Source organism: Branchiostoma lanceolatum, chromosome 18 (genome assembly GCF_035083965.1).
Source record: "Branchiostoma lanceolatum isolate klBraLanc5 chromosome 18, klBraLanc5.hap2, whole genome shotgun sequence".
Taxonomy (NCBI): domain Eukaryota; kingdom Metazoa; phylum Chordata; class Leptocardii; order Amphioxiformes; family Branchiostomatidae; genus Branchiostoma; species Branchiostoma lanceolatum.
The window spans coordinates 2,517,448-2,537,700 of record NC_089739.1 but is presented as its reverse complement, the minus strand read 5'-3'; the positions used below and the strand labels follow the sequence as shown (position 1 = coordinate 2,537,700).

The following is a 20,253-nucleotide window of genomic DNA, read 5'->3' as shown; positions in this document are numbered from 1 at the left end:
ACAGTCAATACAAAGCAAAGGCACCATAGTAATAAAGAATAGTGTCATATAAGTTTGTTCACCTTTTCTTACGGAAGACGAAGCTGAGCTAGAGGTGTATCCTCGTCCTTGGAATTGCTGCTCTCTGGAGGAGATACAGATACAAAAGATATGTTTAACAATAAAAGAAACAATATTTTATACTTAATAAAAATGTACAAACTTGAGTAAAATAAGCGATTTAACTCAGCTCACCTATCGGTACGGGACAATGTCACTGAAGCTGAGCTAAAGGTGACTCCTCGTCGCTGGATTCGCTGCTCTCAGCCTCAGGACCGTGATCCCCTTTATCCAAGACAAAAACATGTGTTCTGGCTCGGATCCTTTTACAGGTGTCTCGGTGTATGCATGCTTACTTGTAGTAAACATTTCGATGACATCCTTTTTGTGAGAGATGATGTACCCCTTGTCCGCCTTGACCTTGGAATGGATTCATCTTCAAGCCTAAATTGGATAAATTACAGAAGGAAGTAATTATTAGAACAGATGTAATGAATTTGATGCATGGTACTTAGGCCCTACAAACAATCAAGTCATTCCTAACGAGAAATTTGTTTTATTTTGAACCCTGGAAGGGTAACCATTGGGTACTAATATATAGTAATGTGTTTCTCACATGTAAAGAACACAACAAAATAATTTCCCAAAATGTGAGGCCAAAGTTATCACTTACCCTACCACAGTCAGCAAATGAATTTAAAACCTAGATAAATAAAATTAGGAGTGAATCACGTACACTTTATGTGGCTAGTTCGAGACCGGGATGCTACATGCAGAACTGTCCCAAAGATAATGAAGGAAGGCAAAATGGGGAACATGAATTTCTAATCAGAATCATCGTGCGCCCCCCTCCCACCACCTAACACAACAAGAAAATGTTCTAAATTCGCCGTCAATTTGTGAGGTATAAGACAAAGAAAACCTACCATATAATTTCCATAAACTACATACACGTGCTTTGATTGTACTTTGGGTTAAAAAATCAACTACGTGACTACAACTCACCCAAAAGTTACGGCGTTCCGGACAGCAGCAAAAAATGGCGGGTGGTTGAGAGAGTTGTCTTCTGGGTGCCTCCGGCAGACACTCGCCGCGCCGATGGCCATCGCACGAACATACTTGCTTCAAAAGTCATAAAAATCCACAGAAAGGTGGAAAACATTACTATCTACCTGTACATTCTATGCGGAACTGTGTATCTTTACGGAATTTTGTGCTACGACTTGTGGAAAAATGACCTATTTTCTACACCGCACGCACCAAACTTACACTGCACCACGCTATCCCCGCATGGGCAAGTTGGTTTCTCCCGAATACTAGCTTTCAGAAGCTGGTCGTGGATTGGCTGTGCGATTTTAGACAGCGAAGCGACGACCTATCAAAAATAGTATTACATCCAGGCCCATTCCGGGCGCGCGCACTCTGAAATACGGGTATAGGATTTAATACATTAGCGCGGGTGCCATTTTGAATACGCGGACGGCCCGAGCGGCGTGAAAACGGCCTTATGTACAGTTTTCAATTTGCGATAAAACTTTATGTAGAGGGTTATACTTCACCAAACTTGGCAGAGTTATAGAACTTTTTACGTTCTTTCAGACTATGTTTTTGGATTTTAGAATTAATTCGATATTTTTTAGTATTGATGTAGCGGAACTGCCCCTGGTGTTAACATTTCACTTTGGCCTCCCTACTTTTGGTGATCAGGGGGACTGGTTTAGCACCATGATGGCCAATGCCTCTCGGGAAACCAGGTGCTCTTGCTCTCACTAGCCTGTTTCTATTCCCTCTATCTCAATGACTTGATCTCAATAACCCTACCCAAAAGGGACGACAAGGGAGACTCCTTTTTACTTTGCTGATGAATCGTGTTCTATCCCAAGCTTTCTTTTTTTCGATCAGGGTCAGGGCTGTCTCCAAGACCCATCCCTCCGTTCAGGGACAGAAATTTGCTTGTAGGGACGGAAAAAAAGTTTTACCCTGTCCGCCCAAAGAATCCGAACTTTGTGACATGAAATGAAGAAAATGTATTTTTGTTAGCCTTAAAGTAAAATGACAGGTTTAAAAAAACAATGAATTACATTGGCTCCCAAACATTGACTGGGGTGGAAAAAGATTTAAAGCTGGAGACAGCCCTGATCAGAGGTCATACCAGTTTGTTGTCTTGGTTCTTAAATTTAAAAGATAATGTAAGCTGACTTTAAGATCATCATGAAAACAGAGTCTGGAGGAAAAGGCTGTACCTTGTAGTGTAGTTTGGAGAAAGTTTTCCTTCTAGCGCTGTTTTCATGTTGACCATTTGCTATGTTCACAATTTACATTTATAAAAATTGGAGAACTAAGACAATAAATTGGCATGCTTTTTTTTTTTCAACCAGACCTTAACATTATACTGATTATTATCCTCTGTCAAAACTCTGGCTGAACTGAGTGTTTTGTTTGTTTGTTTGTTTGTTGTGTATCCCTGAGTGGTAGACATTAGAAGTGTTAAAGGTTTGTGTTCAGTCCAAACTAAACAGTGTTGTCTGTCTCATGTGTCCACTGCTACCCAAATGTTGTGCTGTGTTGTTGAAACCAGTGCGGGAATTTTTGTAGTTGTAGTACAGTAGTTATTGTTGCACAGTAGTGGTTTGTCACATGAAGATTTGAATGAGACTTCAGAAACTTGAAAGCTTCAAGCCATATACTGTAAATTTATTTGGATTGGTGAGGATTTCATTTCATGGTAGGAGGGGAAAGGAGCTTTTCCAGTGTATTAAGTTTGTAGTTGAAACAATTTCTGAGGTACAGAAGAAATACAAAACCCATAGTCACATTGTCATGATTTTGGCGTAATAAGTCACAGCGAAATCGTACATTCAAAATACTGCAACATTTAAAGACTTATATTATGCCAACCTTTTGCGGAATTGAAAACTTACGGACAACTTTTCTTGGTCATTTGCTTTCTTGCTATATTGTACTAAATCTCCCAACAACTTTTAAAATTTGAGTGACCACGATATCAATGTTGTTCACAGTAACATGCTTGTTGGGCAACCTTACCTGTATCATGTATGTATGTTTCAGCCAAACAAATAACTGAATAAATGAAAATTGCACAGTGATGTAAAGTTAGAGTCTAACCGTTTCTCTCTGCTGTTGTTTCTAGCCTGTGTGTACAGATGCTGGACTGGTTTGACTACCACGGACACATGTGCATATCCTTCGACATGCTGGGGCTTAGCGTCTTCGACTTTCTGGTGAGTTTAAGTGTCTGCTGTTAGAAGGAAATGAGTTTGAGTTTTATTAAGATCCACAATTAGCCTCATAAAAAGCTATTCTTCCTATTCTTCCACAATCATTCATATTTACACATTACAATCGGGATATACAAAGAGATACAACATGACAGTAGATGACAAAAGTAACATAATTCCTTAAAAGTAATAATTACAGTCCAATTATTTGCTAATTGCCGCCGTTCTTGTTCCACAACTGGGACATTCTGTACATAAAGCTCCTTTTCTGAGAGTTGGATTTTGGTTTCGGAAGTCTGATTGTGTTTGTTCTGGTTGAGCGTGGTCCAGATGAATATTATTCTGTTACAAGAAAATTAGTGTCCAAATGTCCTTGAAATCTGGTGCTTGGAGAAAAACATTCTTGCTTGCAGCAGACATGTTTGTGAGAGTCTAAGACAGGAGGAATATGTTTTGATCTTTTTCATCAGATTATGCAACACAGGTGTGTGTGTTCAGCTTTACTGAAATGGTCAAAAGTCTGAAGTTGATTCTACAGCATTTCAAGAATATTTTTGAGAATAAGATGTCATATCGAAACGTACAAGTACCTCAACATTAGCATTGTTTTTTTCTTCATTATTTTTGTCTTCTTTACATGTAGCTAGTCCAAAATTGATAGTTCGTTAGATGCAAATTTTTATTGGTTGATTTGAGAGGCTACTTAGTGGCTGAAATGACCCATGGAGGAGTTTATGGGGCTTGATGTTATCTAGGAGGTCACCGTCCACATTCCATGTTAGAAATTGTCTGGCACGATTTGTAACGTACACCGCCTATTTCTGTACTCTAACATTTATCATGCTAAATATGGCGGCCATTTTTCAAGATGACATTGAATTATGGAATCATGTGTGTGCTGAACAGCCAAACCAATAAATAAAGGCACTTTTGTGTCGACACACAGTGTCAAAACCATTTAGAAATTTTTCTGACTGGCTATGTTGAAACACTGCTGTAGATTAGCCCTTTTTCTGTTTTCCTTGGAAGTTATTTGAACAGCATTGCTTTCTGTCATAATTGGGCCATGCATGACGTCCAGCAATGATCTGTACAAACAACGCTAAGCCATGGGTCTTACCCTTTTGATAAACTGTTGCTCTATTATTAAGGACAACACATTTATGTACATGTTTTGACCTGTTCTACTTTTGTTGCATCCATCGCATTTCCAAATATGAGAGCTTTGATTTGAGTCGTCAAGTCCCTTTGGATTGGTTCACGCATTTTAGATTTGTTTTAGAAATACATTTTTCACACACCAAAATTTTCTTTTTGTTCTTTCATTGATATTTCCTTTCGAATTTGAGAGCTTTGAGTTTGGTTTTGTAGTTTCAAAAATAGATGTTTCATATGCCAAAGATTCTAAGCCTAGTCTTTAGTGTAACTTGTGTATGTCATTGTGTTGTAATGTTTTCTTGTTTTTATTTCTCTTGCAGAAAGAGAACAGCTACATGCCCTACCCATTGCACCAGGTCCGACACATCGCCTACCAAATGTGCTACGCTGTCAAATGTAAGTCTTCAGCATCTGTTTTCACTTCTGTTATCAGAAACAATATAACATATGACATTGTCAGCTGGCTAGTAGCTGTTGTTGGCAAGTGTTGCTCTACCCCATTGGGACTGAATTGTTGCTTTGGAGAAAACTTGGCAACATTTAGTGGCACTGTATAAGGAAAAGAGTGCTACTGCTGACTATGTATCAACTTCACACTTCACATATCTTTAGCTTTTTACATATCCTAAGGAATTAAATGTAACAATCCTTCTGATGATTAATTGTAATATGATTATGAAACAAGTAGTGAGTGTGATTATGAAACAAGAGTGTGCGTAGATAGTTTTTTAAGGTATAGAGAGAATAGTAAGAATGAATATGTAACTATGCACAAAGTTTTAAAATGTTTAAAAAATGTGTATTTTTACAGTCCTCCATGACAACAAGATAACCCACACCGATCTGAAGCCGGAGAATGTCCTCTTCGTTGACTCTTCGTACGACATGTTCTACAGTGCTGAAAAGGTGGGCTTTTTCTCCCATCCTCTTCACGGAAATATATTTCTACTACCTTTCTTCCTTCCAGGGATCTCCCCAGAAATATAGATCAGGATGGGGGGGAGGGTGCCAGGCACAGGATACATGTTGTGAGGGGGGAGGCACACCCCTCAAAAGGAGAGGGGCTGTTGCATTTTGCCTTTTTCAGACAGAAATGGAGTCATTTGCTGCAACTTCAGCTTGCCTTTACATTTGAAATTTCCAGTTTTGAGCAAATTCACAGGCTTTGCTGGGGAAATAGTGGAAGAAATACCCTAACTTTGAAAATCAACAGTATGGAGCTGGGATCAGGACAGGATGGAGGAGCGCTACTGTTCCATTCTTTAGGGAGATCCCTGCCTTCCTTGAATTTTTACTACCTTTTTTCAAAGACTAAGGAAAATATAGATAGTGGATGCTACCTGAAGCATCTGACAGTTTCCAAAGTGTATTGAGTTGCTTGAGTAATTGTTGTAATTGCTTTGATCTCTTTGCCTCCAAGAAAGTGAAGTATTGTCTACCTGTGTGTGTGTGTGTGTGCACTGCAGTTTTTGTATGTTGTGCTAGAGGGCGATTACCTGCAAGTCTGCTATCTCTCCAGGTCTGCTATGTCTGCCTTGTTAACAGTTAAGTTTTTTAGACCTTTGAATTCTGAGACTTGAAAGGAATTGATGTAAAGCTTTAAACTGTTTTTCTTATCTGCTTGCAGAAGAGAGATGAGAAATACGTGAAGAATACGGACATCCGGCTGATCGATTTTGGGTCGGCAACGTTTGACTGGGAACACCACAGTACCATCGTCTCCACAAGACACTACAGAGCGCCGGAGGTCATTCTCGGTCAGTACAGGGAGTTTCCCCGTCCTTAGATAAACTTTATACTTAACCGCAAGGGAGTTATTTGGCTTGTCTATTGAGGTGTGTGTGTGTGTGTGTGTGTGTGTGAGTGTGTGTGTCTGTCTGTGTGAGTGAGTGTGTGTGTGTGAGTGAGTGTGTCTGTCTGTGTGAGTGAGTGAGTGTGTGTGTGTGTGTGTGCGTGAGTGTGTGCGTGTGTGTGTGTGTGAGTATGTGTCGGTTAATTTTGAGTCTGGAAGGGTTGGTTACTGTGGGTTAAGGGTGAAGTCTACCATCTCTGATTGCCTTGTTGACTTAGACATTAACAAAGACAGTAACAAGGCCATTATTTAGGTTGGTCTGTATCAGATGTCATGAGTTTGTATAATATTTGTTGCTGAAAACAGTATTGTAAACTGCGTTATTTGTTACCTCCTGCAGAGTTGGGCTGGGCCCAGCCGTGTGACGTCTGGTCGATTGGTGCCATCATCTTCGAACTGTACCTGGGCTTCACAATGTACCAGGTAAGATTCCACAAGGTTACAATTTTCTAAAGTCGATTCAACCTGTACAAGTGTCCACCTCTACATAAGGACTTTTGGCCACTGTGACTACTTTTTGGTAGTCCCTTAGATAAATATTCTCATCAACCCAAGCATTTTAAATCCTGTCTGTAGTGACCGCCTATAGACCAGACTTTGTCGGTCCCCCGAGTGGTCTTCTTGGGCATATTTGATTATACCGTAGATCTAGATCTGGCTCTGATAGCAGACTGGTTAGGCTAGCAGGCAAGGGATCTAGAGGCCATGGGTTCAATGCCCAGCTAGAATTTGTGCCTTTTGCTAAGTGTGTTATGTTTTTCTCTCCTTAAACAGACACACGACAACAGAGAGCACCTGGCTATGATGGAACGTATCCTGGGACCAATGCCCTCCAAACTCATCAAGAAAACAAGGTAAGTTGAAGACAGAATTACCTCATTTAGTTTCTGATTTGAAGACCTGGCAGAGGACAACTTTCTTCAGTAGAATTTTTGCATATTCCTATGTTGTTTGTTGTCTTTCTTGATTGTCCTTGGTCACAGATTTTGATAGTGCATTTAGTTTTCATTTGTAACATCCCTGTCATGTTCTAAATTGTTTCTAGGCCATTACTCTAATTTTGTAGATCAAGACAACTTGGTGTTTTTGACTTCCATTTCATCCGTGTATGTCTCTTTCCTTGCAGGAAGCAGAAGTATTTCTACAAGTCTCGGTTAGACTGGGACGAGACCAGCTCGGCTGGGAGATACGTAAGGGAGAACTGCAAACCTCTACGGGTAAGGCTGGACTAAATTTATTGTAGAAAATGTCCACCAGAGTTATAAGATGTCCTCCAATTTCTGCAAATCATCCAGTGTTCTCGCCAGGCCTTTTCAGCATAGGGGCCCCCTATGCTGTGATTTGGACCCCCTATGCTGTGGTCTGGACCCCTATGCTGTGTTTCAACCAGCATAGGGGTGTTTCTTTCTGGAAAGAACCTTGTGACCCTTCATAAATCTTATAAAAAGTTCATATTTGGCTTAAGAATGAGGCTGTAACAGAGGAAAAACTTTATTTCACAAAATTTATCCCTCAAAATGCAGGAAATAGTGTCTCATTGGGTTATGAATTCAAAAATTTTCCGGGGGAACAAGCCGGACACCCTACTCTGTGGTAATTTCTTCGTAGCTTGCGCCACGTAAAGTTGGCCTTCTGTACCTGACCCCTATGCTGTGAAAAAATTCTGTCGAGAACACTGTCATCCTATTTGTGGCTCCAGTGCTGCATTACTTTACCCCCAGGAATGTTGTTTTTGGCTTATCTGTGTCTGTATTTCTGTGACGACTTGTGAGACAGGACAAAGTACGAGTAAGGGGTTGAAGTCTGCTATCTTCCATTGCTGGGTTTTCTTGTTGTTTTTCTTGGGAGCAAAACCGTAAATAAAACATTTGTGATGGAGTCATCTATAAAGTGTTTCTCTACATGTTGATTTCTTAATACAGTAATGAAGCAAAGTTCTTCCACATGTATTTATGGTATGATCTTGTTTCTTTACCAGCGCTACATGCTAGTTAACGACAAAGAGCACGAGGAACTCTTCGACCTCATCTCGCAGATGCTGACCTACGACCCTTCCAAGCGCATCACGCTTTCCGAAGCCCTGAGTCACCCGTTCTTCGCTCTTCTTGCTCCTGAGCAACGTCTCGGAAGACGGGAGCACTCGCACAGCCTCAGCAGATGACAGGGCAAAGGTCATAGTTCAATGTCAGAGTTCACACTCAGCCGGTCAGAGGTGAACTGAGGTCACATATTTAGCTAGTCTATAGATTGTCACATTATTACTCGTGTAATGTATTGTAATGCAAAAGTATCAAAACCAGGGCTCGAAATATCAATCTGCAAATTGCAATTTCCTCACACTTCAATCACTCTGTTTTAGCTGTATGATGATGGTTAAACACGCTACTTGTGTTATGTTTGCGGCTGTATTATTTTCCCAGTGACCACTCCACCAAAAATGAGGACACTGGGAATTTGTGTGTCCATTGTATTACTTCTGTACTAAAGAATTGTTTCAACCAAGAACTTAGAACACAGCGAAAAACTTTCCCCTTTTGCAAAATTAGATTACACAGAAATTTACCGAACCCTTCGCGCACTGAAGTAGCCATTTGGCACCCCATTCCCTATTGGTTAGAGTTAGGGAGATGGTAAAGCTTGGTGTTCTCGTTTCTATCATAATTGCAGAAAGCAGAAGTATTTCGAGCCCCGATCTAACTATCACAGTCCTCTATGGGAACAAACAGGATTTTTTAAACGATGAGTTCTCTTTGGTGTCTACTAGGTAGGAAATAAAAAATGTTAGTGGACCATTATTGTATAAGTGGTGCTCATATTAACGTCAGTTTTGTATATATATCTGTACTTATTGTCTTCATAGTCAATGCGTCACAGAATATATGTGATGTTAACATGCATGAGTGTGAATTGCTTCGTCCTAAGATACCATAGTAGCTAGCTAGTTTGTTGATGAATGAATGAATGAATGGTGTAAATAAGACCTATAATTGCCATGTTTCGCAGAAACTCAAATGTTATAGGAGAAACGTACTGGTGCACAATAAATAGCTCTACAGATTTCTGTGAAAAGAAATGATAAAAGTGGGCGATGCAAAAGCCACATAATTGTAAATGTCACTGTTAAACTGATTGTTCATTGTTACCCAAGTTAAAATGATGATATTATGTGTATATTTATTGACTTCCACACTGTTGTACTGGGAATATTTGTACAGCTTTAGACGTACGTAAAGTCAGCTCAACATTGCTCAATGTAAAGTACATGTATATCTACAAATGGTGCCTTAAACTTGGCATTCTGAATTCTAGCTCAAAAGAGTAAATACATAAATGTTATCATTTTCATATTTGTGTGTGCAATTGTGTTAGAAATGATCACTTTTTGTAAAGGAATAACTTTTGAAAGCACTTCCATACACACGCTAGTTTCTTTTAGAATTTTTAATTCTTGTACTGCTCAAACAAATTTTTCTACTTAATGTTTAGAAAGAATGTAGCAAAATTCCAGAGTACTGCCAAGAATTATAAACATGTCAAGTTAGCTTTGTGTATACTTCATTATTTATTAGCTGTTTCTGTTTGTTTATTTTCACTTCAAGGCTTTGTTGTTACAATAGCTGAAAGACTATGTATTCACTGCCTAATTCGGCAACTTCTTGTACATATTAAGATACCATTCATTTAGAAGTAATATACAACCTTGATCATTGGGTAGGGCAACAGCATAGAAGGCAGACATATTTGTTCAACCCAAATGTCTAACGAGAAATGATTAGAACTTCATAGTCTGTTAGTATTTATTAATGCAAAACATCGAAGGCTTTTCATTGTACATTGGAAAAGCTTTACCTCAGTTCAATGGGTCTGTGCAAGTGTACGAAAAACAACAAGTGTATCAAGCATGTCTGTAGCGGACAGGACAGTAGGTATGTCTTCCAAATGTATTCGCCTGTATGTTGTATCGGTAACATATGTCACAATACACATAATGGTTTTGTACGATCTTGCAGTCCTATTCATTTTTGTGTTGCAGTATAACGTCACCCCCTTCTATAAAGGTAAGCCTCCACCAGGCCTTTTTTTATTGGGGTATGAATCATAGAATTTGATAGAAAAGGGGAATAGTAAGCCAAGAGAGTCAGTCTGTGAGATGGTTAACATTTCCCCCTCCTAACTATGCCTGGCCAAAGGAACCCTAAGGTAGCCAAACCCTGGCAAAATTATTCTCCCTACAACCAGTGTAGTTAGTCTTCTGAGATTATATAAAGGTGATAAAACATTAAATGTCATCACAAGGATTTGAACTGGCTTGAAAGATGAGCAAGTGTCTTTGCCCTGGTTCTTTTGGTTTAAAATTACTGGGCTTGAAATTAATAACAACACATCTAATTAAACAGTTTTCAAGGTAAGTGAGCAAGATTAAAAGTTACATAATTTTATGACCCGTACATTGGAAAACCAAAAAAAATCACAATAATCAGCATCATAAAAAGATTGATTAATGTTCGCTGAGTATTCCAAAGCAGCTTGTTTAAAAGTTGAGAGGACGTTCCGGTTGAGTTCGGGTCGTTCTCTCGACTAGTAGATTGTCATAGATGCCTCGAACAGGCCCGCCAGGTCTTCTTCAGTCTGGGGCCGGGGAGACAGCTTTGTCACTCGGTGCTGAAAAAATAGTGAACAATTGTCAATATCAGAGTTGAAAAATCTTTAAATGTCCTCGGCAGTTACATTTTCACAGTGACCTGGCCTCTCCACTGCGAAACCATGACACCAAAAAAATATGTGTTTCCGCTGTAACTGTGAACTTAAAAACAATGCAAAAGCTGCCTTTCCCGTCACAAAATTGACTCCCAACGAAACTAAATGGATCGATGAACAGTGCTAACCTGAGGCAGTGTGCCCTTCACCAGGGCGGGGATGTCCTCTGTGCTGTACCCAAGTGCCTGCAAACCGTCGTCCACGTCGAGATCCTTCACGAACTTGCGCAGGACGTCCGCCAGGATCGGCCCTGCATCCTCCCTCTTTGCATTCCTGATGTCATGACCTGATGGGGAAAAAAAGTTTGTTGGGGAAAGAATATGGGAATCTGAGATTTTCACTCCCTCAGTAAGTGCCCTCTGGCAGAACATACAGAAACTGCACTGCAGAAACATACTGTACTTGATTCTGTGTGCACGTACAAAATGTTCATTGCTACACTATCTAAAAAAAGCTCTAAAACGATAGATTCGGGTAATTGTAAAGCACTGATTGTAATGTTAACATGTTGGAAAGATACACACACTAATACAAACACACAAACAAACATACAGACACACACACACATACACCAATACTCACAGACACACAAGCATACAAAAACAATAGACGTAAAGCATACCAAGTATCTCAGCTGCCTCGAGGTGCCTCTCCGGACACATGGGTGCAGTGAACTGGAACACAGCCGGGGCAGACACCACCACTGACAGGCCATGGGGCTACGGAGTAGGAGAAACAAGTTAGCTGAGAAATGGAATAATAATCTCTCTCTCTCTCTCTTTCTCTCTCTCAGTCAGTCAGTCAGTCCAAAGAGACTATGACTTAAAATGCACAAACAAATTTTAATCTTTCAGCAGCTATTGAGAGGGAATACAGTAGGATCGTCCAACTTCCAGGGAGGCTAGCATGTATACAATGTACATCTTCTTGTCAGCGTTTCCCAGGGTGGTCAATTCTGAACCATGGAAAGTGTGTTCAGTACCAATGACTGTGTAGTCAGAGCACACTATGTAGTCAGGACAAAGGACAATGTACACTTTACAATTCTTCATGTTTTAGAAGGCTATAACAGTAACAGTTACTATAGATATCACATATGTCCTTGCTTAGCTTCAAATAAGTTTTTAAAAACTGTACACATAGAAAACTGTACAACAGATTGTAAATAACAAATAACCCTCCACATACCACAAGAGCATGGTCGTCCGAGTAGTCTTTGGACTTGAATTTCTTCACCAGCCCAGAGATGGGGTAGGACATGCCATGGCTGAAGGGAAAATGAAAAGTTGGTTATCCACTACAGTCATAAAATGTATCACCAATTATCTTCTTTTTTTTTTTTTGCATCAGGCCACACAAAGTTTCGCTTTTAATTTCAAAGTTTCAGCTTGAAAAACAGCAAAACACTCTACGGCAGACATCCAACTCATCCCGGTACTCCCATTGTACAGTAGATGCACCTGTTTGTTGAAAATTATCACAAGTACAGTTTTTATATGTAGCTTTGTCATTCATGAAAAAAACATACATGTTGAATATAAAAACTAAATAAAGGCATTTAGGGCATTTTTCTATACTGGAAAATTGGTGAATGGCTTTAAGCCAATAAGTAACAATCTACTGAATGGGAGGTGTGGTGAATATTCTTTTATCTCCGAAAAAATAGAAGAGATGAATCCGAGAGCCAACAAATTAGATTAGTGTGGCCTCATATAAAACTTCAACTCACCACAGATGAACCCCTGCATTGCCGAACCTGATCCCAGCAAAGGTACCAATAAAGGTACAACTAATTCCCTATTGGTTACAGAGTTAGGCAGCAGGGAGAAGGTTCAGATGAAGTTTGAATGACATCCAAGGAAAGCTTTAAAACTTTGTAAGATTATGTAGACTCACCACAGATGAACCCCGGCATTCCCAAACCCGATCCCAGCAAATGTGCTGGCCAGATGCATGCTGGACCTGGCCTCAAGGTCATCAGCATTCCTCACAGCCCTTAATAATGAGGGACAGGAAAAATTGTCACATACTTAAGGTTGAAGTTTTAAGGTATGAAGGACCCATACAAAATGGTTTACACTTTGTTGTAGATTAATAAACACAATAATTAATATTCACAACTACAAATCGATATGTATAGTTGAGTAGTTTTAAGATCTTTAAGAGCAGTTTTAATCTAGCTTTAAGATTTCAAACCTCGAAGATATTCATAGTTGTGGAAAGGGATTGTGTTCAAAGTTTTTTCATATACATTATAACAGTCTTTCAAAAATACAGATATGGTCATCTCACCAAATCCTTCTAAAAAGAGTTCTTATCAAATTGACATTGACATACAACTGTAAGCCATACTTCCAAACGATTGAAGAACAAAACAAAACAAGCCCCAACACCCACCTCTTCATGTACTTGTTGATGATCCTGAGTGCATGTAGAGACCACACATCGCTGATGGGGTTGCTCCCTTGGTAGGCAGGCCGCTGGATGGGGTTCTGGGGCCTTGGCCTCCTCTCCTGGAAGGGGATGGCAGTGTAGGACTCCAGGGCATGGCTGGAAATAAACAAGGCAGTCAGAGATGGCAGACTCTCATAGACAGTAGAATCCAGTCAGTCAGGGATGGATAGATATGTTTTATAGTAAATGCGTGTATGTATGTGTTAAGTCTCCGTTTTAATTGTAAATATCAATGCCATTCAGGCTGCCATTTGTGTGTTTGCAAATTTGATACTTAAATAAATAATTTGAAATGAAAAAAAAAAAACACAGAGGATGTATGGGAACACACCAATGTACACAAAAAGACATAGATGGAGACAAAGATGGATACACACACCAAGAAACAAACACCTGTGCACACACGTATGCATGCATGTACACACACACACACACACACACACACACAAACACACACATACACACACACACAGACACACACACAGACATAGACAGACACACACACAGACAGAAAAGCCTGAAGTAAATATAATGTTCCCTTACCACAGCACGTCGAAGCCACTGTTGGCAGTGACTCTCTCCGGCATGTATTTACAGTGCATGGGGTCCACCAGGCCCATAGTTGGTCGGATGGCACGCAGGCCGATGCCTGGGAAAACATAACATTTTATTCACACATAAACTCTACTATTCACCATCACATTTTTTTTTTTGAATACTGGTATATAGGACACTGAACTCTTACTTGAACTTTTGAGCTGTATGTTTCTGCTGTTTTTTACTAATAGTATGCACCTTTTATTTGTATTTTTGCCTGTTATTGATGGAATGAATGTCACTGTGCTTAAGTATGTCAAAGAACTTGATTTGAACATTGTTATATTGGAATTTTTCATAATGATATCACTTTCAGCACCAAGGACAGTACCAATGGTAACAAACAAGCCTTACGTTTACATGCATCTTTATACAATGCTTGTACAGACCTATTCAATTCAATTCACTGTCTATTAGTATTACTAGTACATGATGAGTAATACTACATATTAACCAAGGGTCTCCTAGGCTAGAACAGGCTATAGAGAAGCCTACATATATATCATAGATGAAACTTTGTGCACTAGGACTTACCAATCTTGGCCTGCATCGGTTCATAGTCGAAAACCGCCACTCCTGTGGTCTCACTGCCTGTACCGGATGTGGTAGGGACTGAAACAAACAAAAACAAGGCAATCAGAGATGGCACTCTTCACCCCCTTACCCATACTGCTTTGCAACCCATTCATTCCCACAAATGAAAATAGCAGCACTGAGGGTGCATCGCAACGCTGCATTGTGTAATTTAGGAATAGCAGAAACACAGACAGACACACACAAAAACACACAGACATACTAAAAGCAAGACTTCACTCCCTTGAGCTGCTTGGTGACGTTGTGACCAATAAGAAGTAATGTTACAACTGAAGCAGGTACCTACAATAGGAGGCTTGAGCTGGCTAGTGGCACAGGGACCAATGACAAGTTTTATTTCTAATAGCTGATTTGTGCTGCCATGACCAATAAGAAGTGTTACAAGTTACAACTGAAGTAGGTTCCTGCATGCAATGAAAGGCTTGAACTGATTGGTTATAGGCAGTGAGCAATAAGAAGTTGTGTTACAACTGAAGCAGGTACCCGCATTGAGAGGCTTGCACTGATTGGTGATATATTGTGTTACAACTGAATCAGGTACCTGCGATGAGAGGCTTGCACTGATTGGTGATATCGTGACCAATCAGAAGATGTGTAACAATTGAATCAGGTACCTGCAATGAGAGTCTTAAGCTTATTGGTGAAACAGTAACCAATAAGAAGATGTGTAATAACTGAATCAGTTACCTGCGATGAGAGGCTTGAGCTCATTGGTGACGGGAAGGCCCTTGCCAATGGGAGGGTAGACAAAGTCGAGCAGCTCGGCGTCCGGATGTGCTGAGAACAGGTTTGCAGCCTTACAAGTGTCCATTACTGAACCTCCCCCGACTGCAAGGAACGCGTCGAAGTTCCCCTTCTTAGCAAAGTCAATCGCAGCGGTGAAGCTGGGTGGAAACAAGAGAACTGTTTAATGGCATTATCAAGAACAATCAGAGATGGCAGACTTCACCCCCTCATATCCATACAGCTTTGCAACACTTTCAGTCCCACAGACAAAAAGAGCAGCGCTGAGAGTGTATGGAAGTACTAATCTCCTTCTGATCGCGTTGAAGCTGGAGGAAACAGAACAAATGTTTAATGTCTAATTCCAAGAGATGGCAGACCTCACCTCCTTACCCATACTGCTGTGCAACTCTTTCAGTCCCACAGACAATAATACATGTAGCATTAATATTGAGGATGCATGGTAACATCACACTATCTTCTGTGTGATCGTTGTGAATCTCTGTCCCACATGGCCACATTCTTGACCAACTTTCTACCAAATGGTGCTGTGCAAATCCTATTCAGTGTTGAAAACACCTCAAAGCCACTCTTTAGCCATGGGCAAAGAGAGGAGTTGGATATGAGTGTAACACGCAAAGTGTAAAGAAACTCTCCGGCACGCACAATAACCCGACATCAGCAATGCTGAATAGGCTGACCATTGTATTGCCTTGTTGCAATCTTAAATAGATAAATAAATAACTCGTACCTTGAGTTAGTTGGCTCCACACGGACATTATCAAACACTTCGTAGTTGATCCCAGCCTTTGTCATGGCCTCTAACACAATCTGCATAGGGGGGAGCTTTCCAACCTATACACACAGAACAACATTCAAGTTCACCAATAGGAAAGAAGAACAAACAGTTAACATTAACAATCAAACATTATAGGTAGCAATTCTTTAGTCTTGACATTGTAATCAGAGACTTAGTTGCAAACTTTTAACAGATGTTTGTAAAGATCACAAACTGCAAAAAAATACTACTAGTAATTTACCGTCTTGTCTGTCATCAGGCACACTTTCTTGGCTCCCATGTTCTGGAAATCCTGAAGAAAAAGATGTCAAACAATAAATCATAAACCTTTCTACTGCTTCAGAGTTAAGAACATTCAGAATGTGAAAGTAGGGCATTCAGACTGCACCACCTGGTAGTTACCATTCATTCTGATGATACATGTATTTGGATAGTTCAGACCATGTTGATACCAGGATTTGTGAATAGGGATTCATCCAGCTGGCACAAGATTGATCCTGATTTGTGAATCTTGGTCGGAATCTGGCTTCAAGGGGGTTAATCTTGATCAGCAGAATTCAGTGGATCAAACTGGGATCAAATCCATGCCTGGCTGAATCCCAATTCACGAATCCTAGTATTTGCTGTGTCTTTTAAGTGTCAGTGGGGTATTCGTGTCGATTTGTGAGGTCTTAAAACTTAGCGTTGATTTATCAGATAAAAGTGATGAGCACTTACCATGCCAACCTCTTGTGTCACACCCATACCGTATCTGATAGTGGACGTTGCCATCTGAGAAAGAAAAGGAATTTTCCTTGTCATTCAAAATTAACAGAAACATCTGCAAAGCTCCAACATTTGTACCTGCACTTATCATAGCGTTACTGCTTTGGCTCTACCCTATCAACACTACAAGTAATGCTACTTTATCTAATTACATTTATTATTTGATTTGATAGCATAACTACTGCATTTAGCCCATGTGGGCAAAAACATGCAAATAAAGATCATCATCATCATATTACCTGTAACGTTACAAGCAGGTGATAATTCAAGCCCAACAAGCCAGCCAGATTATTAAAAAATCACAGTTATATGTACTTAACATCAAGAAACTCCAAACCTTCATCAATTCAAGACTGCGTTTCATCCTCGGCATCTGGTGGCCCAAGAAAATAAGCAACGTAGAGCTCCTTGATAGAACAGGTCAGGAACCGGTCGAAGTAACCATAAGAAGAAGGAAGTGGAGGTGGGTTGGCCACACCTTGAGAAAGCCCCCAACAGCCATTACAAGAACAGCATTAGAATGGAACCCTCAGGGGAAGAGAAAGAGGGGTAGACCAAGGCTCTCCTGGAGGAGAGGTGTCAGGAAAGACCTTGACAGCGCCAACACCTCATGGCAAGAGGCAAAGAAGACCGCCGGAGACCGGAAGAGGTGGAGACTAACCACTGAGGCCCTATGCTCCCGAAGGGGCGAAGAGGATTAAGTCAAGTCAAGTAAGTATGTATTTGATAAGTACCTCAGTACCAATTGCATGAGCCTCTTTAATAATTCACATGAACCTCACCTCCACAGCGTACTCTGTTTCTGTAGTCTCTGTGGTCTGGCATCTTCTCTGTGAGGCTGTGGAAAACATGGAAAACGAAGATTGTTTTAAGTCTCTAAAACTCAGTTAAAAGGTACAAACACAAAAGAGACCATTTGACCAAGTCCTCCTATGGGGGGCTGGCAAGCCCTCTTCCATAGAATGCAATCAGTTGTTAGAATTACACGTAATTCATTGCCATACCAATCAGTGCATTCAACATAAAGTATAATAGGTGCCTACTACTAGTAGTAGTAGCATTACATGTACTTGTCTAGTAAATTAAGTGTAATGCGATGCCAGCCTGACAAATTTAGTGTAACACCTTAAGCTTGGCACTGTCTTTCTTAATCTTAGTAGCTTAGTAACTACTTATTTTTTTTAGTACTAGTAGAGGGTTGATGAGAGCAGGCCCTATTGGTTGCACTGCTTCTTTTGATGGACAATCATGATTGATTGGGTACATTTATATCAAATTAATCAACAACATATGAAATATCATTTTCTCTACCTGGATTGAACCCTGCGGAGTGGGCGGGGCATCTGCACCTGTAGTGATGAGGCAACCAACTGTTACTTGGACATACATGTACAGATTACTACATCCGATCCCTAAAGATGACCTTCTTGGGACTCGTCTCCAGAGCGGTTCCTTAACTCAGGACATCATCAAACCGATAACATTGGAACCCGACCCGACATGGAAATGCCCAAGAGGAAGATGGGAAGACTCAAAGATCTTGAAAAGGGCTGGGGGTCACCAGAAATGACTGGAGGGTCTACACCGAGAGCAGACCAGCCTGGCGAGCCCTATGCATGTCTGCAGCCACCATGCATTAGACACTGACGCCTGCGAACGATTGGACCCCATGACCTCAATGAAAAGTGACCTTCAGGCTAATTTGAGCTTCTTATGAACAAATACTCAATCACTTGTTTTGAGTCATTTCATTTTTTTCCAGTCAATCAACTGAGCCACGGCAATCTCTGCTTCCTACTGTATTATTAGCCTGGAATCCATCCTATTTAGCTTCCAGCCGCTACCCAAGCTCTGCTGCCGCTACCCAAGCTCCGCTGCCTGAAGCTAAATAGGATGGATTCCAGGCTACTGTATTATAGTGATGGCCTGGCTGTCAGCCAATCAGATACTCTCCCTCCTGTTGTTGGAGGGAAAGTTACCTGCCAATCACGTTGCCTCCTGACCGCAGGTGACAATATGATTGGCTGGTGAGGGCTGACCAGCGAAAATGCTGCGAGAAGCATGGATAGCAGGCAGTGCGCCAGGGTCGTTGCTTGATAATATTCATAATACAAGCAGCGGTCTGAGCATGAGAGGGTGAGTACATATAAGACTTAAGAGTCCTTTCATATGCTTTCTAAATTTTGTTTGTTTGTGAAAGAGTTGCAGTTAAACACACACCAATACCAGTGATTGCACAAAGTTGTGTGGCCCAACGGCTTCTGTAACGGAGATGGGCGCTACCCTTTGCACCATCTGGTGCAGGAAGGAACTTTAAGATTAACTTAAACATATATGGACCTGCTCAAATGTCCTTTCATATGTGGACAGGCTCAAATGTCCTTTCATAAGTTAAGTGGACATGCTTGAATGATCAGTAACTCAGTGTGTACAGACTGCAAACAGATGCTGACTTCAGCATATGGGGTGACTTTTGGCTCAGTCCGCAGAGGACCTGATTGATGTGGCTGGGTTTGTCGCGTCATTTCTAATTCAACAATCTTTGCGAGATCCAAATGAACACCTCTATTGTTTGTTTGTTTGTTTTTCTAATAACATTACAGCTGAGCGCGTTACAACAGCCTCATTACTCAGAAATGGGTACCTACTGTCTGTAATAAATTATACAACCTGGTGAATTTAAATAATCTCTTTTCCCTTGGATAACGACTTACATAATTGTAGCTACATTGTTAAGTGAAGGGACCGCCCTAAAGATTGATAAACAAATAAATAAATAAATAAATAAATAGTCTTTAAAAAAATACCAGAAACCGGCCAGATACGGTGGACAATTTGGCCAATTCCATGTATTCCTCCAGCATTCACATGGAGTACAGGAGTTTATAGTATGATACAACAATATAATATGATTCAAATCACTGCGTAGCATTCACATGGAGTACAGGAGTTTATAGTATGATACAACACTATAATTATATAATTCAAATCACTGCGTTATTAGACTTTCACTGCTCTAAAAACAACAAGAACTTGTTTTCAACTCACGACGCCCCCTCCACCGCACGCACTACTTTCACGATCGCGTCCCTACCACGGGCCGCCGCCATCTTTGGGGTAAAAACCGACGATTTCGGACAAAAAAACAGCTGAAAAGCAGACAGTTCTGTGCAGAGACCAGCTGTGTCAGTGTGTTTGTCCTCCTGGGTCCAAAGTTCATCCCTGCCAGCTGAAAGTTTGACATTCCCCTCCCCCTTTTGGGAACATGCATTACT

The 20,253-nt window shown here is 40.6% G+C and overlaps 2 protein-coding genes and 1 long non-coding RNA gene across 4 annotated transcripts in view; 1 reads left to right on the top strand and 2 right to left on the bottom strand.

Moving 5' to 3' along the window:
- The window catches only part of LOC136424305 (uncharacterized), a 3,082-nt gene extending 1,346 nt beyond the window's left edge, over positions 1-1,736 (bottom strand). Inside the window, exons 1-3 of the long non-coding RNA XR_010753855.1 lie at positions 1,045-1,736; positions 235-483; positions 63-124 (exon numbers count right to left, since the gene is read on the bottom strand). This is a non-coding gene — a long non-coding RNA (uncharacterized lncRNA). The remainder of the gene's footprint in view (positions 1-62; positions 125-234; positions 484-1,044) is intronic.
- LOC136424303 (dual specificity protein kinase CLK2-like) overlaps positions 1-10,287 on the top strand; it is a 21,463-nt gene extending 11,176 nt beyond the window's left edge. For both annotated transcript variants that reach the window (XM_066412853.1, XM_066412854.1), the window contains 8 exons: positions 3,191-3,281; positions 4,757-4,832; positions 5,248-5,342; positions 6,064-6,193; positions 6,629-6,711; positions 7,063-7,142; positions 7,415-7,505; positions 8,267-10,287. In XM_066412853.1, coding sequence (XP_066268950.1) covers positions 3,191-3,281; positions 4,757-4,832; positions 5,248-5,342; positions 6,064-6,193; positions 6,629-6,711; positions 7,063-7,142; positions 7,415-7,505; positions 8,267-8,449 — 829 coding nt within the window. In that variant the 3' untranslated portion in view covers positions 8,450-10,287. The remainder of the gene's footprint in view (positions 1-3,190; positions 3,282-4,756; positions 4,833-5,247; positions 5,343-6,063; positions 6,194-6,628; positions 6,712-7,062; positions 7,143-7,414; positions 7,506-8,266) is intronic.
- On the bottom strand, positions 10,068-20,253 carry LOC136424304 (hydroxyacid-oxoacid transhydrogenase, mitochondrial-like). The gene is made up of 15 exons (XM_066412855.1): positions 20,027-20,253; positions 18,290-18,327; positions 17,761-17,816; positions 16,931-16,984; positions 16,455-16,505; positions 16,166-16,269; positions 15,379-15,575; positions 14,632-14,709; positions 14,044-14,149; positions 13,444-13,596; positions 12,943-13,041; positions 12,235-12,313; positions 11,669-11,765; positions 11,175-11,332; positions 10,068-10,950 (listed from the first exon to the last, which is right to left on the bottom strand). Exons 1-15 carry the CDS (start codon positions 20,086-20,088, stop codon positions 10,867-10,869), a joined length of 1,416 nt encoding a protein of 471 aa, XP_066268952.1. The 5' UTR covers positions 20,089-20,253; the 3' UTR covers positions 10,068-10,866.